Source organism: Podarcis bocagei (genome assembly GCF_964188305.1).
Source record: "Podarcis bocagei genome assembly, chromosome: 2".
In the NCBI taxonomy this organism is placed as follows: domain Eukaryota; kingdom Metazoa; phylum Chordata; class Lepidosauria; order Squamata; family Lacertidae; genus Podarcis; species Podarcis bocagei.
Window position 1 is genome coordinate 96,964,111 of NC_138126.1, and position 22,279 is coordinate 96,986,389.

Consider the following 22,279-nt stretch of genomic DNA (forward strand, 5'->3'; position numbering starts at 1 on the left):
TTGAAGGGCAAGGCTTTCTAGTACTAACCAAATGAGGAATATATGATATTTATTATTTTTACTTGGTCACCTCTTCCTGTTTAAAGGAGCTTTGCTAAATCTGTTTTGAAATGCCACCTGCTGTGTGTATTTTAATATGGTACATATTTTGTCTTTTGGATAGCAGAGAATGAAATGCTGTCCCCCCTAGCTTGTGCTGTCCCTTTTTACAAGACAAGAAAGTCACTAATTCCTATCTCTATTTTTTATTTATGCTGGAAATTAAGAGTGTGTTCCTACCTCACACCCACCCCTGCTCTGCCCTGGTACAGTACTCCTTTGGAAAGTGCAGTTGGAGTACTGTACCAAAAAATGGAGAAGGATATTGAAAACAAAAACAAACTTTCATTTAATTACACAGTGAAATTTTGTGATCACCGTCAGGTTTGCAGCAGCACAGTCTTTGTTTTAATTCTGGAGCGTTTGCCTTGTTCAGTTTTTATTTATTTAAAAACAATAGTATCAAATGTCAAGGTCCTGGGCTTCTTCTTTTAAATCCTTCCAATAACATTGTGCCACATCTGCATAAAGCCCAAAATGTATACAAGCACAGAGATTATTCACAATGGCAATAACTCATGATAATCATCCTATCTCTGTTCTGCTAATTTATTTCATTGCCTGTTACTGCATTTGTGAGGGTGGGGCTCGTCATACTTGTATACACACTTTGAGTTTTGCCCAGACATGTTTGAGACTAAGTCTCTTGCACTGTATGGCCCTTGGCTTCACTGAGTACATACGTGTAATATTTTTATTGCACATGCATACATGTTATCTGCACATGCACACAGGTGTAATGTAAATCTACCAGCTAATTTAGCTCCATAATTTAAGTGGGCTCTGTTCAACGGCAGCTTTCACTGGGAATCGAGGTAACACCCGGCCTTTTTCCTAGAATTGTCGGTTTGTGTCTTGGTTTTGTTCCCTCTTATTATGTGTTTCCAGCTCAAAATAATATACTCTCCCTTCGCTGCTTCTGGTAATGTGATGCTCTGAAACATCCTTGTCCTTGGGCCAGCATGAGTAAGGAATGTCACCCTGTAATTGCCCTTAAGCCTTCTGGCTACCGAACAGTGCAAACAGGTGCTGCCTGGGTAGGCTTCGGAGAGAGCTGTGTTGGGACTTGTTGAATGAAACTTCTCCAGTAGGCAGGGATTCCCCATGTATTCCTTGGGGCGAGGCTAGGAGGGGAGGTAGGATTTTTCTTTAGAATTCGCCTGCTTCCCATTCCTAGGATTGGCCCTTGTCCTGTTATTGTTTTTGGAGCTGATTCAATTCTTGGCTTGGCACTTGCTTGACAGAATATATTTGAGAAGGGTGGGAAGTGGCTGCTAGCTGTGGCATGTCGCTGTAACTCTGAATGCAGTTGGACAGGGAGGAATAAAGCTGGTAATTAGAACAAAAACTGGGAAGTTGATGCCAGTGCTAAAACTGTGACAAACCTGCATCTGGGCTGTACCACATCAGGGTATGGAAAGGGGCTCATGCGGTAGTATGCTCCATCATCTTAAAAAGCCACCTCTCCAGACAAAAACGGAACAGAACTAGATGTCAGGAAGAATGGTTTTAGCCATGTCCCTGTTGCATTATAGAGAGAGAGGGTGAGGTGGGGGGAGAACTGGGCCTTTGCTGTATACCGGGGTAGGCAACCTAGGGTCCGTGGGCCAGATGCGGCCCAATCGCCTTCTCAGGCCGCGGGTGGTCCGGGAATGTGTGCTTTTATTTAAAATACATCTCTGGGTTATTTATGGTGCATAGGAACTTGTTCATTTCCCCCCAAAAAATATAGTCCGGCCCACCACATGGTCTGAGGGATGGTGGACCGGCCCATGGCTGAAAAAGGTTGCTGACCCCTTCTGTATACCCTCAAAGAGTGTCAGCTGGGGCTTTTGGGTTCTCTCAAATACACAGAGATGGTTGGGGGCCTTGAACCAAAAAACCTTAGAGACAAAGTATATGTTTAACTCGGTTTTCCTTAGATAGCAACTGAACTCTTTAATAATATGCTCCCTGCTCCCTGCAACGAGAAGTTCCGGGGACAGCGCTAAAGGGTTTAGTTTTCCTCTTTGGATGATCTCCTCCCTTTTTTAGTTGCAAATGTACAAGTAAAGCACTGTAGAAGCATACAGTCACTCCTATGACAGGCAGCAGATCCCGAGAGAGCCACTTAAGCTGACCCCACCCCCAAGGCTCAGTTTCAGTTAGTTCCAGACTAGAAATTCTCAGCCCACTCTTTTTCTGACACTGTCTCTGACAGTTCTGAGGCAACCGTTGGGGATTTTTACACACACACACACACACACACACACACACACACACACCCCTCTGCAGCATCTTTGGTTTGAGGAGCCACCCCCTACAGTTGGATTATCCATGAAGCCCTCCAGATGTTGTTGGCCTCAAAATCCCATCAGCCTCAGCCACCATGGCCAGTGGTGTGGGATGATGGGAGTTGTAGTCCAGCATTACCTGAAGGAGCGTCTCCACCCCATTGGACACCAGACACTGAGGTCCAGCTCCAAGGGCCTTCTGGTGGTTCCCTCACTGCGAGAAGCAAAGTTACAAGGAACGAGGGCCTTCTCGGTAGTGGCGCCCGCCCTGTGGAACGCTTCTCATCAGATGTCAAGGAAATAAACAACTACCTGAATTTTAGAAGATATCTGAAGGCAACCCTGTTTAGGGAAGTTTTTAATATTTGATGTTTTATCATGCTTTTAATTTTCTGTTGGGAGCCCCCCAGAGTGGCTGGGGAAACCCAGCCAGATAGACAGGTTATAAATAATAAATTTATATTATTATATTATCCCCCATCCCGACAACTGTTCCACCAAAAGGCCTCTTCACGAGCTATTGCTTGGTGAAGGATACAGGAGATTCATTTAATGTGAAAAGGAGGAGGGAAGGGGAGGTTGCATCCCAAGTATAGTTAAGAATTTGTAGAGCCACCTCTGTGCCGCCTCCAAGTGTCTGCATCTCTCCTTTCCACTTGCTACTACCAAACCTTACAGGTAACTTTGTGCTTTCTGGATTTTCAAGGCTTGCAGTCTCCCTCCCATTTTGCCTGACTTCATGTGCATGTTGTGTCATGAAATGGCTGGTCACTGGCTGCGTTCTTCTCACTTGCCACTTTCAATGTCCTCCTCTTCTTCTTTTGAAGCTTTCATTCCTCCTGTAGGTAAAAAAAATAAAAATCTCAGGCACTCATTGTCCTTAGGCTTGCCAGTGAGTCATGTCTGCTTTTCTTCCGCCAGCCCAGCCACTCAGCTGTGGCATCTCTATATGCTGGCATTGTGAAAGCCTTCTTGGTTTGGCACAACGAGCCGGGCAGGACCTTGCATTGTTATGGAAACCAGCTGAGATATGTCAGCAATGTTGGTAACATGGCAAAAGGCATCTCGGACATCTGTTCTGCTGTTGCTGACCTTGTTCTGATAAACCGTTGCACGATCTCTTACTTGTTCTGCTTTCAGTGCCTCCTCTCCTCCTTCTTCCCCCTCTGCTGCTCCAAGGTGTTGACTATTGCGACTGACAAGTCTGGCTGGTGTGCTGTCTCCCTTCCTGAGGGAAAATACCGTATTTTTCGCACCATAGGACGCACTTTTTCCCTCCTAAAAAGCAAGGGAAAATGTGTGTGCGTCCTATGGAGCGAATGCAGGGGGGAGGCAGGTGGGAAAAGCCCTCAAGAGCCGCACACAAGCTTCGTGCGCTCTTGCGGGCTTTTCTCTAGGAGGGAGAAGGGACTGACTGGCTGCAGCAGTCCCTTCTCCCTCCTGGGGGAAAAGCCCCCAAGAGCGGCACCCTCTTTAAAGGCTGCGCGGCTCCTGTGGGCTTTTCTACGAGGTGGGGGAATCCCCTCACCTCCCAGAAAAGCCAGGAGAAGCCGCACAGCCCCTTTAAAGAGCGCGCGGCTTCTGCGGGAGTTGGGGGAAGCTGCAGCAGATTCCCTCCTCCCGGGTTCCCTTTGAAGCGGCGATGTGGGAGGGGAGCAGCTTACACTCGTGTAAGCAGCTCCTCTCCCACTTTCCTCCTTCAAAGCAACTACGGAGGAGGGAAGGAAGGGGACCATGGATCCTCCCGCTGCTGGAGGCTTCAGCGGATTCCTCCTCCGTAATTGCTTTGAAGCAGGAAAGTGGGAGGGGGGCAGTTTACACTCGTGTAAGCAGCTCCTCTCCCACTTTCCTGCTTCAAAGCAACCACGGAGGAGGGAAAGAGGGGACCCATGGATCCTCTTCGCTGCTCGAGGCTGCAGCAGATTCCCTCCTCCCGGGCTCCATTTGAAGCAGCAAAGTGGGAGGGGAGCAGCTTACACTCGTGTAAGCAGCTCCTCTCCCACTTTCCTCCTTCAAAGCAACTACGGAGGAGGGAAGGAAGGGGACCATGGATCCTCCGCTGCTGGAGGCTTCAGCGGATTCCCTCCTCCGTGATTGCTTTGAAGCGGCAATGTGGGAGAGGAGCAGCTTACACTCGTGTAAGCAGCTCCTCTCCCACTTTCCTGCTTCAAAGCAACTACGGAGGAGAGAAGGAAGGGGACCATGGATCCTCCGCTGCTGAAGGCTGCAGCGGATTCCTCCTCCTTGATTGCTGGGAGTTTCTCTGGGCAGAAATTCCCTCAGCTTAAGTGGGGTGGGGGAAGTGTGGCAGGTAGGGGGGTACTGAGAGACACATGTCTCTCAGATGAAAATTGGGAGTGGGCATTGTGTGAAGTGGCTGTGGATCTCCTGCCGCAGAACTGTAGGACTGTATAGAGTTGGGAGGGCCACCCAAGGGTCATCTAGCCCAGCCCCCTCACAATGTAGGAATCACAGCTAAAGAACGCCAGGCAGATGGTCCCCCAACCGCTGCTTAAAAGCCTCCAGTGGTGGAGACCCCAAACACCTTCCGAGGTCATAGAATTGCAGGGTTGGAAGGGAACCCCAGGAGTCATCTAGTCCAGCCCCGGTGGACAGCGGGCGCAATCCATCCCGTTGCGCAAGACTAAAGATGCTGTGCAAGGCTAAAGAAGAAGCCAAGGCAGTGAGCGGGATGGATCGCGCTTGCTGCCTTGTCTTCTTTAGCTGCACTGGAGAGGTTTAGCTCCTGGCTGGAGAGGTTGCGCGGCTATGGATCCCGCACAATGTCTTGGCTTCTTTGCTCTTTGGGGCTGGGGGGGGGGACCCGGGCTTCCCCCGCAGCCCCGAGAAGCTCTGGGAGAAGTGGACAGGCTGCATGCAGCCTGTCCGTTGCTCTTTGGGGCTTGGGGGGGGGATAATATTTTTTCCCTTGATTTCCCCCTCTAAAAACTAGGTGCGTCCTGTGGTCCGGTGCGTCCAATAGAGCGAAAAATACGGTAAATCTCTCTCCTAACTCCCCACAGAGACTTTGAAGGGGAAACTTTCCATCCAGCTTAAGCCTCTCTTTTGCCTGATGGATCCATTCCAAGGTGTTAGCTATAAACATGTAAGCAAACTGAATAAAGAGCACCAGTGTTTCTCTTGTGCGTGTGTGTTACATGATCAGGCAGCTTTGAAGGATTCTGCTACCATAGTGCAGTAATGATCTAAGTTTTCAAATTATAGAGCCAAGCCAAATGGCTTTGCTTGATGTTCAAAGCTTATGAATTTTCCATTGGCTGCCAAGTCTTGGCAGAAGGAAGTTTGGGAAATAGAATATCTTTAATAAATAAGTTGTTTGGGAGTGCATAATGTAATTTAAGTTGAATTTAAATTCAAATGTAACCTGAAAAAACATTCCTTCCTGATTTGTCCTTGCAGTGACTAAATAATATTCAGTGGCATAATCTACAGTGGGTTATAAAAACCACTTTTGCCTGGTAAACTATTCCTTTATGTGGTCTTTGTTTACAGGCCACAGGCCAGGCTTACGTATTAGTGACTGAAACTTTCAGGGCCAACCACTTCCTATGTGGCAGAGCGCTCAAAATGCTAGGCCACGATTCGTTAAAGTTAACCACAAGCTGTCCCACACACTTTCAAACAAACCATGACTTGTTTCTCCAAAGTTTGGCTGGTGTTTTCCATCTATTCTTGCAATATGTCCTTTAGGCTCGGTGACCTTTAGGTTCACGTGGGCAAGTTAGTGACCAAAGAAACCATGATTAAGGAAGGGTCCTGGATTCACATGTAATGCTAGCCATAGATAAAACAAACCAAGGTTTATAAGAAACCATAGTTTCAGACTGTATTTTGTTGGCAGTAAGCAAAGTCTGGATAAGTCACAGGATGGAGTTCACACATAATAAACCACTGGTTAATAAAATATGCCTTAGCATTAGGTGCAGACCGGTATCGGGCAACCATGTTAAATAGAGTATTACAGATGCCAGGATGGCCTCAGTAACCCAAGAGGGGGGTGATGCCACATTCTAAAAGACCTTCTAGTTTCTGAGCATGACAGTCTCTGTCCATAACAATTGCACATGAGTTCCTGCTCATAGTTTTTTCACTCTAATGCTTTCTGAGGTGGCATAGCGTGGGTTGTCAGTGCCCGGGGGCCACGTGGAGGTGGGGGACAGATGGACAGAGTACGCATGCTCATTCAACTGCCTAACGGCATCCGAGTCACTCAGGAGATTGCAGATACAGAGATGAGAAAAGAAGAGTCATTCTGTTTTCTGGAGAGGCCACTTCCTGGTTTGCATGGAGATGCCGTTTTCAATGGAGTCCAGTGACGGGAGTGCGCAGCTGTATTGAGGCAGTACTGGGTGTTTGAAATTTTTTCACCCCTAACAATTTTGTGCTCACCCTGTGACACCCCCCCCCCACTATGCCAGTGGCTTTATGTTCCTATAAACATTGTGTCATAAAGAAAAATAGGGTGCACATTTGCACATATGAAGATTAGATGCAGAGATAAATGCATGACATGTCCTGAGATCCCTAGTAGGTTTCATTTGGAGAGTGAGTAGGATGAAGGGCTTCTAATTCCAACAGGTATTGGCACTCTCAAGCCCTGGGAAATATTGGTGGGGCGTTAAGTTCTGTTTCTTTATGTCCCTGTGCATGCAGCTGTGGACATTTCCTGCTCTCCTGTTTCTGTGACCACAGTGGACAGCATAGGCCATGCGGTGGTCTGATCGAAGGATAACTTCAGAACCAGATTGTCTATCCGTTCGACAGGCATCTCACTGTACCCTGAGACAAATTCTATCTCATAAAATACCTCCTCACACATTCCTGATTGGTTGCTTGCCTAGATATAGTACATTGCTGACTGTGTGGATACAATAGATAACAGGCTCTCCGCATAGTTGCAGTCATCCATTGAAAAGTATGTAAGCGACCACCATTCTAGCTAAATAGCACCTGCCACTATTGCTAATGATACTTCCTTGGTTACACAAATATGCCTGGGTTATACAAATATTGTTGCTGTTTGGTGGTGTGTTATTGTTTTAATAAGAAAGTTTGGGTCCATCTAGGATCTCAACTGCCTTTTCCCAGTAGCTTATGAGTCAGGGAATTGTGCCTTTGGAAGTGAGGACTCTTGCTAATTTGCTAGTAGTGCTAGGAAGGAGGTTGGATTGAAGTGGAAAGGGAAGCTGATCCTCTCCTGATGACTCAGTTGCATCATGGAAAATCTCTAAGGCAATGCTGAGAGCTGGGCTTGGGATGGTTCTTGCACAATCTCAGCCAGTCTCTCTTTATTTCTTACTCTCTGTCTTTTGGTGTCATACACTTCCTGAGAGAATGAAAGGGTAAACTATGCCGCTTTGCTCAGCCTGACCTAAAGCCTCATGCGCTGTGAAGGAAATTAAGAGTTAACTCGTGAAAGTGATGCATAGAAATTCTTGGTTTAGCTTTTTTTGCTTTAATACCAAAGTCGCTGAGATTGATGACCTATCTGACATCATGTGTTTCATATGACGTGAACAGATATGTACAAGAGCATGTATGGTTATAGAATCATATAGAAGTGTAGAGTTGGAAGGGACCCTGAGGGTCCTCTAGTCCAGTCCCCTGCAATGCAGGAATCCTGCCCATAGCCGTCTTTGGGTGGGCTCGAACCTCCAACCTTTTGGTTAACAGCCGGATGCACTGACCCATTGTGCCACCTGAGGGACTCCTGTATGGAAAGGGATGCTTCCAACAACCAGCTGTTAACACTCAAAAGACAGGGAAAGCCCTGGGGAAACAACAACACTCCTCCTCCTCTGCCAGCCACATAGACTTGCACCTGGTTCTCTGCACTTGTTCAGCGGCATCAACCAGGTGAATGTAGATAACTAGTAGGGGCTGGAGTGCAGTGCATTTTAAAAGCTGCAGGAGCACTTGCAATCCTCAGAATAAGCGCTGCATGCAGAAGTGGCCCTTAGAGCCAACTTGAGCACTGTTGGAGTTTTGTCTGTGCTGCATTTCTGTTGGGGGAGATCATGAAGGTGGAAGTAAAGCATGACTGTATGTGGGGTTGTTTGACACAAAACTCCTGGAAAGACTGTCTGCATGGCAGACAGCATGGCTGTTTGTATGGCAGTTGTGCCTCTTCCATCAGCCCAAAGACCTCTGTTGTTTGCTGATGCTTCTTTCCCGTTATGTGGGTTGAATAGACTATAAACATTTCCTTTCCCCTCCAAGTTCGGAGATGGCGCTGGCTATAAAGCATATTATGGATGACATAAGCAGCTTGAGGCGCCAGTTCCCTCGGTGCACAATTGACATGAGCTCTCTTTGTTTGCCCACTCAAGCACTTTTGAGAATTGCCGGATAGGATGCTCATTCCCCCTGGATGCTTCTGGTCCTGGGTTATTGATTACGGTGCTCTTCTTGCTGAGAGGGACGTCCTTAAACATTTATGGTCTCATCATCTCCCTTGAAATATATGGGGGTATCTGTAATGCGCTCCCGGTGGGATACTTTGCTACAGAAGCTGCTGCTCTTTCCAAGCCTCGGATCATAAGGGGAATCTTATTGCAAGATAGCCATAGTCTTTCATTTATTTTCTTTCTGTCTGTATTTATACCCCACCCTTCGAATAAGTTGTTAGGGCAACTTAAAGTAAAATATTTGGAAATATGTTAAATAACAATTATGTTAGAATTAACTGAAAACAGCAGCGCCCAGGTAAAAGAATAGTTTTAAAGCCCAAGTAACCACCTGCCTCCTGCATACTGTGAATCAACAGCTGGGAATCCTTTCCACCCTGAGGGCAACATTCCTCCATGGCTGGAGCAATGGATGTGAGACTTCCCTTTTGTGCAGCAGGTTACATTCCAGCTGTACAAGTGTCATAGGTTTGTACACACATACCTCCATCCAAGCGAGCTAGAAACATCATTACAGCTCAGATACCATCCAGCCTGGTAAAAGCACTTAAGGGAGACATGGGCAAGGGATGGTGAGGAGTGTGGCCTGGGATAAGGAGTGTGGTCTAGAGAGAGTCCCAAGGGTTGGCTGGAGCAACCACATTTGGCTCTTTGGCCGTTGGTTCCTCCACTGCTGCTATAGAGCTGGTTCAAGGGACAAGAAGTCTCTGGTGCAGCTTCTGGAGAGAGGGCCATTCCTGTCCACATTCAAAACTCCCATTGTTCTAGGCATATTTTGCGACAGGGAATTCCATTAGCACGAGCAGTTTCTGAGCTCTGGGCGCAGTAGTTCGCCTAAGATTTCAAGATTAAAACTGCAGAGTAGAAGGAAAGGAGGACCTAATTCTGCCTCCCCATTTCCAGCTACTCTGAAGACTGGAGAAGAGACCCTCTTAAGAATATTGGGGGGGGGGGTTGAACAAGGGAAGGACCGTGTGAAAAATGAACATAACATTTTAGCTGCAGTTCATTTCCAGCGTTGTATTCTTGTTATAGACTTTCTGTTGTTGCGCCCATAGCCTGTTTTAAAGGTGCCATTTAGCTCCTAGCTTCCCTATCTCAGTTTCTAACATTGGTTCCTGTGTGACACTGCTACTGGATGTGGACTGGACTTTCAGAGTTGTTTTCGCCTGAAGCTGAATTATTTTGAGGATGGGATGTAGTGGAAGAGGGAGCATAAAATATGGGATAGGCTTATGCTTTTTATATTGCAAACCACCCTTCAAACTTTGGTTGAAGGGTGGTATTGAAATTTAATAAGTAACAATGGAATAAATAGTCTCTTGCAGCAAAAAACTGTCAGGAGAGTTGTACGGCATCTTAAAAAATACTTAGCAGATTTATTGGTGTCATGAGGTTTTGTGGGCTCACCTTGTGAGATGTGTGATGTTAGCTATATCCTGGGTTGGCAGAGAGAGATGGCTTCCCATGAGTATGAACGTGGAGGAGAAAAGGGTACAGAGTTGGGCCAAAAGGTCATGAAATGCCTGTGACATTTCCATGTAACGTTTCACTGTATACAAGAGAAGTGCAGTGACCATTATGGCTGTTGTGAATGGTCAGTGTGCTTTTGAACTTTGAGTAGAAATGTCACAGACTGTATGTCTTGTATTCCGTGGCCTTTTAGCTTCACTGTTTACCATTTTTTTCCTTCTATACCCACACAGTAAAGACTGCAGTTTGTTTGTAGGCTAGCCGAGAAAGCTTTGAAAGTGTGCTGCCGCCACCTTGTGGCTATTTATTTCATTATCAATGCATTTGAGATGAACTTTCCATGTTTGGAGGAAATATAATATACTTTCGACTGTGGAGTGTGAAAGGGACTTTTAGAGTATGTTTTCCTATTGCTTAAGCTTTCAACTCAAGAGATCTCCTCTGCCTTGCCTCCTGCTTGCTGTGTCCATTTGGCATATCTGAAAAGCCTTACCCCTAGTGTCAGGAATTGAACATCCAAGGTGCACAGGAGTTTCTTAAAGGTGAAATATTGAAGGCACAAATGCAGACAGCTGGAGGCATCTATGAATTTTGGGGAGGTTAATCCTGGAGAAAGGAACACCACACTGACCAGTGAAAAATTGTTTTTTTTTAGAATGCTTCTGAAATAGCAGGGCATTTGCTGGTTGAGGGATGGTGGTCATAGCAAACATAAAGCAAACCAAACAGCTCTAAACCATGGTTTGCTTGCTTGTATATTTGGTAGCTCAAACTATGGCATGGTGTGTGTTTTTAAATTCTGGTTAACTCCAAACAATAGTTGATTTGCTTAGGATGTTTGAATGGAATGGAGCTTTAGAGAGAGATCACTGACCTGAAACCTACAATGGCTGGATCACCATCTACTTTGTACCAATAAGATGTTGTCACTTTTGTGTGTTGCTTCCTTTTGCTACCTGTCTGGAGGCTTTAACCCTTCTCATGCTAGCGTTGACCAATCTCTGGGCTTAGACAGCCTAACCTACATAGCTTCAATCACAGAGTGGGTGAGACCACTGAGCTGGATCATTAACCCTGGCTTGACCTACTCTGCAGCATTAATCCCATCCAGAGTCTTCCCATCCCGTTGTGTGGGAAGCCCCTTATTAATGTGACTCCCGGCATTGGCTGTATGTTCTGCCTTGCACCTGCAGAGGATGAGATCATTGGCCATCCTGAATAAAGCCAGGATTATTAAAGAAGGTGCTAGGGGCTCCCTTGTGTAAGCACACTTAGGCTGATTGGGAAATAGCATCAGTTCTTAAGGTATTCAAGCAAATGGTGCCTACCCTGGGCTTGGCGACAGGAAGAATGTTGATTGTTTTTGCCCATGGGGTTTCATGTGGTGATGCAATGCAGTTCCACCTGGCTTGGAAGCTGGGGGAATTCCAATGTACTCTGTACAAATGAAGTTCTAATCCCTACAGGGGCAGAGGGGAACCTGGAGGCGTGGCTTTCAAGCCCAAAAGCACTAATAAAAAAGAAACACGGCGCATACTAACACCAAACATTACGGCTACGTCTTGTGTATTATTGTGGCTAGGGCCACTTGTATCCTCCATGCTAACATCACCCTCCCCAAAAAACCTGGGGAAATTCTACATCCAGGCAATTCAATTTTATAAGAGAAACAAATCTGCAAAGCCTCTTCTGCAAATGCGTGCTACTGATTGATGAACTTCACATGCCTTTTCTTGTTTCACATAAGTTATCCTGCAGTGTTTACTGTGCATGGGTCTAATTTTGCTAGTCATGAAAGAGAGAGAGAGAGAGAGAGAGAGAGAGAGAGAGAGAGAGTGTGTGTGTGTGTGTGTGTGTGTGTGTGTGTGTGTGTCAAGGGGGTGGCAATACAAAGCCAATAAGAGAGGACATGACAGAAACAGTTTTCCTGAAAATGGAATTCAGCCTGACTACCAGCTGTGGCACTGTATCCAACATGGACACTATACCTATTCATTGCCTCTTTGTTGTTTTATTACTGGAGGTTTACGAAGGCATGGTAGCAATGAATTGATAATAAATATTGATATGCAGCTGAGCTGGAGTTCTCCCACTGACTCAGGTGTTCCTGCATTGGTCCTGGATGCATTCCAAGTTTTCTGTCCCTTCTTAAGCAACTATAGTATGCAGCTCTTTAGAGGTTCTGATAAACCGTTAAAGTAGACATAAGACAGAGTGGTCCCCTTGATAGCCTCAATATTTAATCCGCCTTTAAAAGAAAAAATTACTTTAGAGGAAGCAGTTTTTCCACTTTGCTTGCAGAAGGTCCTCACAGGTTTAATCCCTGGCATCTCCAGTGAGAGCCGGGAAGGATCCTGCCTGAAGCCCTGGAGAGCCACTGCTAGTTACTGCAGACAATATTGAGAAAGGTCGGACTCTGTATAAGGCAGCTTCTTGTGCTTCTTCTTTGGGGCTTCAGCCCAGGAGCTCTGTAGGACCCTGACTCCTGTTTCTTTCCTCCCATCAGGCTGACTAAATAACCCAATTCAACATGGCGGACAGTGACAAGAATGGGACCAGGCGCTCCAGTACCAGCAGCAGTCGCCTACAGAGCAAGAAGCCCCCAAACCTGTCCATCACAATTCCACCCGTGGAAGCAGCCGAGGATGTGAACAGCCAAACAGTGGTATGAATGACTACAGTTTTCGCTAAATGCTTACGGGCCTGTTTCATGTCTATGGTTACTTGAGATGGAGGAGTGTCTGTTAGTTGATGTCAGGATCTTGAAGTTAAATTTGATTCCGCCACACCTGCCAAATTGCTTTTGCCCATGTCCTGTCACAATCTGCAATGTGACCATGGATATTTAACCAGTGCATTGGCACTTAGAGAAGCATCCTTTGTGGCTTCTCTGTAGACATCTAGACTGCCTTTTCTGGAAGCTCACCAAAGATGGTGTGCCACCTCAGGCATGTGGAAAGACCCCTCTCTTTTGGGGAGTGGCTTTCAGAGACTGGGACTAAACTGGATCCATGGGGTTCAGGTATAGCTCTTGCATTTTATGGATACACATTATGACTTGGGGAGGAACATCCTTCCCCAAAACAAATAACCGTCAGAGATTACTGGCCAATTGAGTTTTCTTAAAAATGCACCTTCACACCATGCTGTGTTTGAGCCTCAGATATTCTCTCTCTCTCTCTCTCTCTCTCTCTCTCTCTCTCTCACACACACACACACACACACACACACACACACACTCACAGCATCTTTGTGGTAGGGGAAAATAAGAGTCCCTTCCTGAATCAGTGAGGAGCAGGCATCCTTCATGAACCATGCTTTGCCCTAAGTTCTAGCAAATTTCTTTTTTACTCCAAATATTCAATCAAGACACTTCCTGAATGTTACTAATAAGGTATGGCTGAAGGTTCTACACTAAGTCCATTTCTTTCTCTTTCCTCCACAGCCCCCACCCAAAGTTGTAAACCGCATAAAAAGTGAAGTTTGTAATCAAACATGCATGATGCTCCATATAGATGTGTGGTTTTGCATATTGCCCTGCCTCCAAACCTCCATACCTGTATGCATCAAGCGCTCCCTATCCAGGCTCCCTATCCAAGTACAGTTGTACTTTGGAAGCTAAACAGAATCCGTTCCAGAAGTCTGCTCAACTTCCAAAACGTGCAGAAACCAAGGTGTGGCTTCTGATTGGCTGCAGGAAGCTCCTGCAGCCAATCGGAAGCCGCACCGGACATTCGGGTTCCAAAAGAACGTTCGCAAACCAGACACTCACTTCCGGGTTTGCAGCGCTCAGGAGCCAAAACGTTTCGAGTGCCAAAGTGTTTGACTTCCAAGGTACAAGTGTAGTTGAGAAGATTCTTCTGGTTTTCTCCCTCCCTGGTTGAGGAGTGTGATTTTTAGTTATGGGAGCTGCATAACAAGGACAGACCTCAGCATATTGCCCATTCATCGGTTGGGTGTTCTGTGTCTGAATCATATCTTCCTTACAATCTTTCTTCGACTTCAACATTTCTTCTAGCCTCTGAAGAAAAACCCAGTTTATCAGAAGAGTGTGAGCCTCCAAGAGTCCGGGATGAAAAGGCAGGACAGCAACTTTGAAAGACATCCTGGCTTGCACAGGCAAACTTCACTGTCCCACAGTATTCGCAAGTAAGGAGATGCTTAAGCCGCCATTTTGGGTTGGGTGGGGGTGATGGCCCTGAAAGGTGTTTTGGGTTTTTTCCCTTACCTTTGAAGGCATTTAGCAGAGTTACTGCTTGGCGTTCTTGGTTCTCTTGTCCCTTACCTTGAAGGCAGAGTCTGTACTGAGATAATCATGTGCTTTTACAGCAAGCCATGTTGTGGACTCCAAAATTTTGCTCGTGGTGATAATTATTTTGACAAGAAGAATGCTTGAGATCTGCTTCACACAAGGAAAGTGGAAGCAGATGCATTTTAAGTATTTTGTCAGTGCCTTCTTATACTGCATAAAATGAGATGGACAAATGTCATTTCTCCGCTCTTTCCATCTTATGTACAAGCCATGAATATAATCCTAGGTGTTGGGAATCAATTATGACTCCCTACCGTGTATGTATGTTCCTGTGGTGTGCACTTGCTAGAAAAAGACAGGTTGCTGATAATACAACTAATACTCTGCTCACAGTAGACTTTTTAAATGATGCAGTGTGTGTATACTGAAAGCTTTTGCAGAAGTGGGGAGGATTACCCACACAGGTAATGTTTCCTAAACATGGGTCTCCAGCTGTTTTTGGACTACAACTCCCATCATCCCTAGCTAGCAGGACCAGTGGTTGGGGATGATGGGAATTGTAGTCCAAAAACAGCTGGAGACCCAAGTTTGGGAAGCCCGGCACTGGAGCATGTGATTGGGGAAGGGGACAAAAGCAGTGCAGGTTCATGGGGCATGGCAACGTGGATATTTATGTGTCATGCGACAGGCTAGCTGGTTTGGTTTCCGAGGAATAAGAAGCCAACTCTCCCCCAGAGTCGCTGCCATGTGGAAACCCACCCAGAGGGCAGCCATTTTGGAAGGCAAGGGTGGAGAGTTTCTGGAGGAAAGATCTTGGTAGACTGGGTGCAGGCTGTTGGCATCTTCCAGGCAATGTTAACCTGGGTTACTTTGCTGGGCTTCTTCATGTGTGTTGTCCTTTTTCTGTTTCCTACACCCAGGGGAGCAGCTCAGTGGTTTGGAGTCAGCAGCGACTGTGACGGAAAGCGGCAGCATTGGCAGCGCAAAAGCCTGCAGCACTGCAGCCTGCGGTATGGGAAGCTCAAACCTGCCTACCGAGAAATGGAGCTGCCTAGCCAGGAAGTGCCTTCCTTCCAAGGCACAGAGTCTCCAAAGCCACAGAAAATGCCCAAGGTTGGTCACCTCTTGGTGGTGGAGGTGGTTGCCTTGTGCTTCAGAGCACGAGTGAATCAGCTACTCCTGGATTTGCTCGATGGAGTGGGGCAGGGTGTGGGGAGCTGGATTTAGATCCCAATTTGTATAAAGAGCTTGCTGGAGGAGGGCTGGTAGAGCATGTGCCTTGCATGAAGGAGGTCCCAGGTTCCATGCATGGCATGTCCAGTTGAAAGGACCAAGCAAGAGGTGATGTTGAAAGACCTCTGCCTAAGATGCTGCAATGCCACTGCCCATCAGAGGAGACAGAAATACAAGGCTAAATTTTCCAGCAGTCTTCCTTCCTTTGTTTGTTTAGTCGTATATTAGTTGTGGAGGTAGGTGATTATTATTATTATTTATTTATACCCCGCCCATCTGGCTGGGCCTCCCCAGCCACTCTGGGCAGCTTCCAACAGAATATTAAAATACAATAGTCTATTAAACATTAAAAGCTTCCCTAAACAGGGCTACCTTCAGATGTCTTCTAAAAGTCTGGTAGTTGTTGTTCTCTTTGACATCTGGTGGGAGGGCGTTCCACAGGGCGGGCGCCACTACCGAGAAGGCCCTTTGCCTAATTCCCTGTAACTTGGCTTCTCGCAGTGAGGGAACTGCCAGAAGGCCCTCGGCGCTGGATCTCAGTGTCCGGGAAGAACGATAGGGGTGGAGACGCTCCTTCAGATAATACTGGACCGAGGTGAGGCAAGTCACAAGGCTGCTACGTGGCTTTAACTTCCATGGAGGGTAATGGATAATGGCAGCCATTTGGGCTCTTGTTTGGTCTTTCAGATTGTTGATCCCCTTGCCCGAGGCCGTCCCTTCCGGCACCCAGATGAGATGGATCGCCCACGCACTCCACACCCTGCCCTGGCCCCAGTGACCCCTGGCGTCATGTCCTTGACATCGTTCGGCAGCGTACGGTCTGGCTACGGCCGCCTTCCCCGCAGGAAGAGGGAATCGGTGGCCCATATGAGTTTCAAGGCAGCTGCAGCTATAATCAGAGTGAGTTGTTTTGTTTTGTTCCTCTCCTCTTTCTTTACTGCTGTAGAAGATGCTGATTGTGTGTGTGTGTGTGTGTGTGTGTGTGTGTGTGTGCGCTGCTTCCTTATCCCTCTTCTCAGCAACAGTACAACCAGATATCTGAAAAAACGGGGCGTTTGTGTTGTCCTTCTTCAGAAGTTTCAATTTGGGTGAAAAACAAAATAAAGAGAAATCCTAGTATTCTCCAGTTCTTTCCAAGTAATCTTATTCCTTTGTGATATCATGGCTGTGAAGCTCCATGCGGGATAAAGTTTTTTGAGTGGGTTGGGGGTTTTTTTGTGTGTGGTGTGGAATAAAATATTATATATGTCAATATGAAAGTATGTCATAGGCCCACCCCAACACGTGCTTTTTAAAGGGTAGAATGGTACCATTGTAATCACCATGAGCAGAAAAGAAAAACTTGTTTTGTAGGATCAACACAAGCTCCTACTTCGCAAACAATGTCATTGATAATACTGTACATTGAGCTGGCAAAACGTGCTAAATTGATACCAAATCCTAATTTCAGTGAGACACCGAGAGCCAGTGATCATTGGGCAGAATCCAGTGTTGTGCAACTGCACTTCCACTCAGACATTGGAGCTCACTTTTTCTTTTTAAATAGTTGCTATAATTTCAACCATCCAGAGCAGATTTTTGATAGCATGAGGGGAAGCCCGAAGTGCAAACATAAATCCATTCTGCTTGTACACAGAGAAGCATTAGACTCTAAGGTTGGAATTAACCCTGCTTCGCTAGAAGTAAGCCCCATTAAATTCTGTTTGACTTACTTCTGAGTAGACATGGTTAGGATTGCACTGTGAGTCCTTGGGGTGGGCGCATTGCTTGGCATCTCCAAGCCCTTTTTTCAACTTTTAAATTCAGAACTTAAATAGACTACTCCAGATGTCATGGGATGCCAATGCTTTTTGATTCTGAACTTTCAAAAGTAAGTTGGTTGCTGCTGCTGCTCTTCTGTGCTGTTTCCAGTGTCAAACTGGTGGGTCTTTTCAAAACACTCTTGCTTTCAATCAAACTTATAAAAGCATTGGAAATCCTGACAGACACACAGCTATGGATTGTGACATAATCCTGTGATCTGCCGACCCGAGCCATTAATTAATTAATGTTATTTGCTTATTTGAAGCATTTCTCCTTCCCCCTTCATACACAAACATTGAAAAAGCAGTTTACAAACCATCCATAAGAAGATAATAAATCAGAAGAACCACCAGGTGATGCTGTTGCATGGCTCAGAGGAAGTGAGGCAGGCTAGGACTGAGAACAACCGGCTTGGAAGCCATTCAGTATTAGTTCTTGGTTTTTCTATGTGCAAAGCTACCCTCCTGATATTTGTGCAGTTGGCTTGTATCCAAACAGTCGGGCTGAACAGGATGCTGGTGTAGCTGTGTTGCTCTTATGTGTCGTTCTCAGTTAACCCATATTTATAGGTTCAAGAGTCTCGACGTGAACTCTTCACCTTGCCCCTTCCATCTTCAAAAGGGCAGCACCCCAGTAACAAACACCAGGACCTCTCGACTATTAATAGAAAGTGTTTCGAACTTGCTCACTCACTGTTCCAATTTGATTTCTCTGAAAAGGGACGTTCGGTTCTGGAGCCCTCGGCACCGAAGCGGAGGTGCAACAAGCAAAGCTTTATGTATCCCAGCTTCATGGATGAGGATGTGGTAGATGGCATGGATACGTTTGACTCCTCGTTCTTCAGCAAGGCAAGCATGGTTCCATGGCCTCCCTGCTCCACCCCTTCCCAAGATCCCCCACCCCACCCCCCAGCTTTGATGATGTCTCAGGACTACCACCACCACCATAATCTCTCATGGGGAAAGAACTGCGACCATTTCTCAATGAAGCCCCTCTGTTGGCTGTAGGAGGATCTTAGCTTTACTGAATCCCCGCTCCCATCCCTCCCCTCTTGCCTAATGGGATGCCGAAGCTGTTTTCTTCTTTTATTTTCACGTACTGCTTTTTCCCCATGGAGCAGCCACGGTGCATTCCCTGAAACTAGCCAGCTAAAATAATGTAACATTTAAGCAATTGATCCATGTCTTGTTGTTAGCCACAAATCTTCCCATCGTCTGTTAAGATGGACTTAATTGACCAAAGTCTGGAACGTGAGCATGTTGTTTCCTGTAACTGCCTGCAATGGTGCTGCAGCTAGCATTGTTCCAGTGGCTCTCATAAAGTTGGGCAACTATGTCAGTCATTTAACAAGACTGAGACTTGTTCTTGCCAACTAGACAATGACAAGCAGAGGGTTGTATCCAGTGAGACTTCCCCATCTCCCCTCAAAATCTGCTCTGGAAGCTCTTCCAACCCTCTGGAACAGATTTTGAGGGTGTGTGGGGAGCGGGGGCTTCAGGGAGAAGTAGAGGAGGGGGAAAGTTCCATTGCGGATGCAGAAGTCTGTTGTTCTGATAGAAGCAGTGTTGGATATAACCCAACATTTCTGTATCTCTCTCTTGCAGGTTGACGCTCATGATGAGTTGTGCTCCATGCCAGATGATGTCTTTGAGTCCCCACCCCTCTCTGCCACTTACTTCCGAGGGCTTCCTCAGCCAGAGGATGGCAAGTCACCTGAGGCTGAGCAGCCATTTCAGTAAGTCTTCAGTTCCGCTTCAGAACGGCACCACGATCTTCATAGCAATGCATTTCTGCGAGTCTCTTCAGCCTGTAGCCATTTCTAAGAGATTGCCACCAGCAGCATTGCATGGAAGTGAAGCAAAAAAAAAAAAAAGATATTGGGGGATGGGAATGGACAGTGTAGGGGAGGCAAAACAAAACCACATTTGATGCATGAGCAATTGGGTGCTCTCCTAAAATACAGGAGAAGAAACCAACCCTCTATATTTATGGGGGGAAGTGGTGGGGACAGAAGCATTTTAAATCATTGGTATCCAGGAATGGTTCAGTCTGGGTATCTGTGCTGCTTCCGTACTTCAAATCACGTAAGCCCTTTCTTCTCTTTCAGGCGGGCAGGACCATCTCGGGGTCTGCCAGCGGCGGCGGCTGGTCCAAAACGGGGCAAGCGGATTGCTTCCCGGGTGAAACACTTTGCCTTCGACCGCAAGAAGCGATACTACGGGCTGGGAGTGGTGGGCAAGTGGCTGAACAGGACGTATCGGCGGAGCATCAGCAGCGTGGTGCGCTCCCAGCTGGAGCTCACGGACAGCCACAGGTGGGAGCATGACTTGCTCACTTAAAGCATGCTGCCGCCATCACTATAACCCATCATCTGCTTGCAGGAGTCTGAACAAGGCTTTGACTATCTTGCAAAAAGCCTCCTGGTTCCACAGTGGTTCCTTTTTTCTTTTTTTAAATGACAAGGAACATATCTGCATCACCTCATTGGTTCCTAGCTGCTGTGCATTCCTTCAGTTCTGTAGGTCAGATTAGATGTGTCTCTGCATATCTCAGGCAAAGTCCTTGAAGGTGTACATTGCTAAGAGTATTTTGTTAATGAAAGCTCTTCTAGGAATAACCATAACCTATGGTGCTTGTCTCCTCTCCCACCTTTTCTTCCATGTCGTGAATAGACCCTACTTCACCTACTGGATCACCTTCGTCCATATCATCATCACCCTTCTGATCATTTGCACCTATGGGATTGCTCCCATTGGCTTTGCCCAGCATCTGACAACAGCATTGGTGAGTCTTAACTATGTGAATGGCATTCTACAGTACTGTCCTTTAAAAAGCCTCAGAGTGGCTAATAACAATTAAAAACATCAGATCACTACAGTGCAAATAATTTAGATGGGCCTCTGGTGTGATCCTGCAGGGCTGTTCCTAGTGCAGCTGAAGAGGTTCACTTTCTCCATTTGTGGGAAACCAATTGATTAGTGGTTACAGTGACCTTGTTGAACGTTGACAGCTGTCAGTCAACCAATGTTGGCCTGTGGCAGCTGGGAGAGTTAAGAATCTGATCCAGTGGCCATATCCAGGTCCCTGCCCCTGCAATAAAGTGTCTGGGATTTGAGATAACATTGACCTCTTAAGGAAGTATATTCATAATGAAGGAGTCACCACTTAGAGTGCTCTGCCTCTTTTACCAGCCAAATATTAGACAAGCACACGAGCAGTTGGTGGCATTCTGCAATATACCCTGGACCCAATCTTCTTTGGACTTGAAAGGTCAAAAACAGCACTGTGGATTGTACCTCAAAACTGTCTGGCTCCCAGTGTAGGCTTTCAGCACAGATGTTACGGCTTTTCTAAAACTAGCTGCAAACGACAGGCCAAGTGCTGCCACATTTTAGAGTGACTGGCATTTCCAGAGTCTACCAAGGCAGCCCTCTGTCAGGCAGAAACAAATAGCAGTGCTCTCTGGATTCCACCCCCCAAACCATGGCCTGTGAGCTTCATTAAGGTGGCTGGCTAAGTGTCTGCGGATTTGTGGTTGAAGACAAGAAACGGCACATCCATCAAATTCAGTATTCATATTTATATTTAATTGTGTTTTCATTGCTTCTTTTAATTTATTGTTTTACAGATTTAACCCTATGTAATTCAAATTGTAACACAATAAAATGTGATCTTCAGGAAATACAAGAAGCAATTAAAATCATACAGCACCTAGCACTGTGCACTACAATTGCTGCCACAGGCAGAAAAACCTTTTAAGTGGTCTGCCAAGATCCTCAGCAATTTTCAAGTTGCTCCCATAGAGTGGGAATCACTGCTGTAGAGTGAACTGGCTATCTGGGAGTCAAAAGCTTTGCAAAAAAAATTGCAACTAGAAATGCCAGCAGATCTAAACAGAATAACTTGACACTAAACAAGCAAGGATTGAATGTATCCTGCCGGATGTGTGACACTGGTCACAAATGCAGTTCAGCTAAAGTTTGGGGTTAGGCCTCCTTTAGCTTGGCATGGAATCCCACCTGCTTTCCCTGATGGCAGAGCGGGGAGAGTCCAATCTGGCCCTTGTCTCTGGGTGCTTGCCCCATCTCTTAGCCAGGGAATTTCTCTGCTGTGTCTACAGGTGCTGCGAAACAAAGGCGTCTATGAGAGTGTGAAGTACATGCAGCAAGAGAACTTCTGGATTGGCCCAAGCTCGGTAAATGTTGTTCTTCTGTTTCGTTTGCCTTGTTGAGATTATGCTGCTTAGAGGAAAATCAGTGCACGGCTCTTCAAAGTACCTTGAATCATCCGCGCCCCCATAAAGCTTGCCTTACACTAGACCGTAGTTTGTCTGGAGTGATTTGCTGGTTTGGACAGAACATTAAAAACAGGGATGTTGGATTGTTTCTCCTATGTGCTACTTGTTGTTGTTTAGACGTGTCTGACTCTTCATGACCCCATGGACCAGAGCACGCCAGGCACTTCTGTCTTCCATTGCCTCCCGCAGCTTGGTCAAACTCATGCTGGTAGCTTCGAGAACACTGTCCAACCATCTCGTCCTCTGTATTTCCCTTCTCCTTGTGCCCTCCATCTTTCCCAACATCAGGGTCTTTTCCAGGGAGTCTTCTCTTCTCATGAGGTGGCCAAAGTATTGGAGCCTCAGCTTCACGATCTGTCCTTCCAGTGAGCACTCAGGGCTGATTTCCTTCAGAATGGATAGGTTTGATCTTCTTGCAGTT

General features: G+C 46.4%; 1 protein-coding gene across 4 annotated transcripts in view; it reads left to right on the top strand.

The window, feature by feature from the left end:
- The window catches only part of RHBDF2 (rhomboid 5 homolog 2), a 66,424-nt gene that overhangs the window by 27,793 nt on the left and 16,352 nt on the right, over positions 1–22,279 (top strand). For 3 of the 4 annotated variants that reach the window (XM_081185357.1, XM_081185358.1, XM_081185359.1), the window contains exons 2-10: positions 12,780–12,938; positions 14,292–14,422; positions 15,446–15,638; positions 16,446–16,658; positions 18,281–18,409; positions 19,166–19,296; positions 19,669–19,875; positions 20,234–20,345; positions 21,682–21,756. In XM_081185357.1, coding sequence (XP_081041483.1) covers positions 12,804–12,938; positions 14,292–14,422; positions 15,446–15,638; positions 16,446–16,658; positions 18,281–18,409; positions 19,166–19,296; positions 19,669–19,875; positions 20,234–20,345; positions 21,682–21,756 — 1,326 coding nt within the window. In that variant the 5' untranslated portion in view covers positions 12,780–12,803. Of the gene's footprint in view, positions 1–5,395; positions 5,479–12,779; positions 12,939–14,291; positions 14,423–15,445; positions 15,639–16,445; positions 16,659–18,280; positions 18,410–19,165; positions 19,297–19,668; positions 19,876–20,233; positions 20,346–21,681; positions 21,757–22,279 lie in introns of those variants that run through there. The other variant, XM_081185360.1, reaches the window with a different exon arrangement.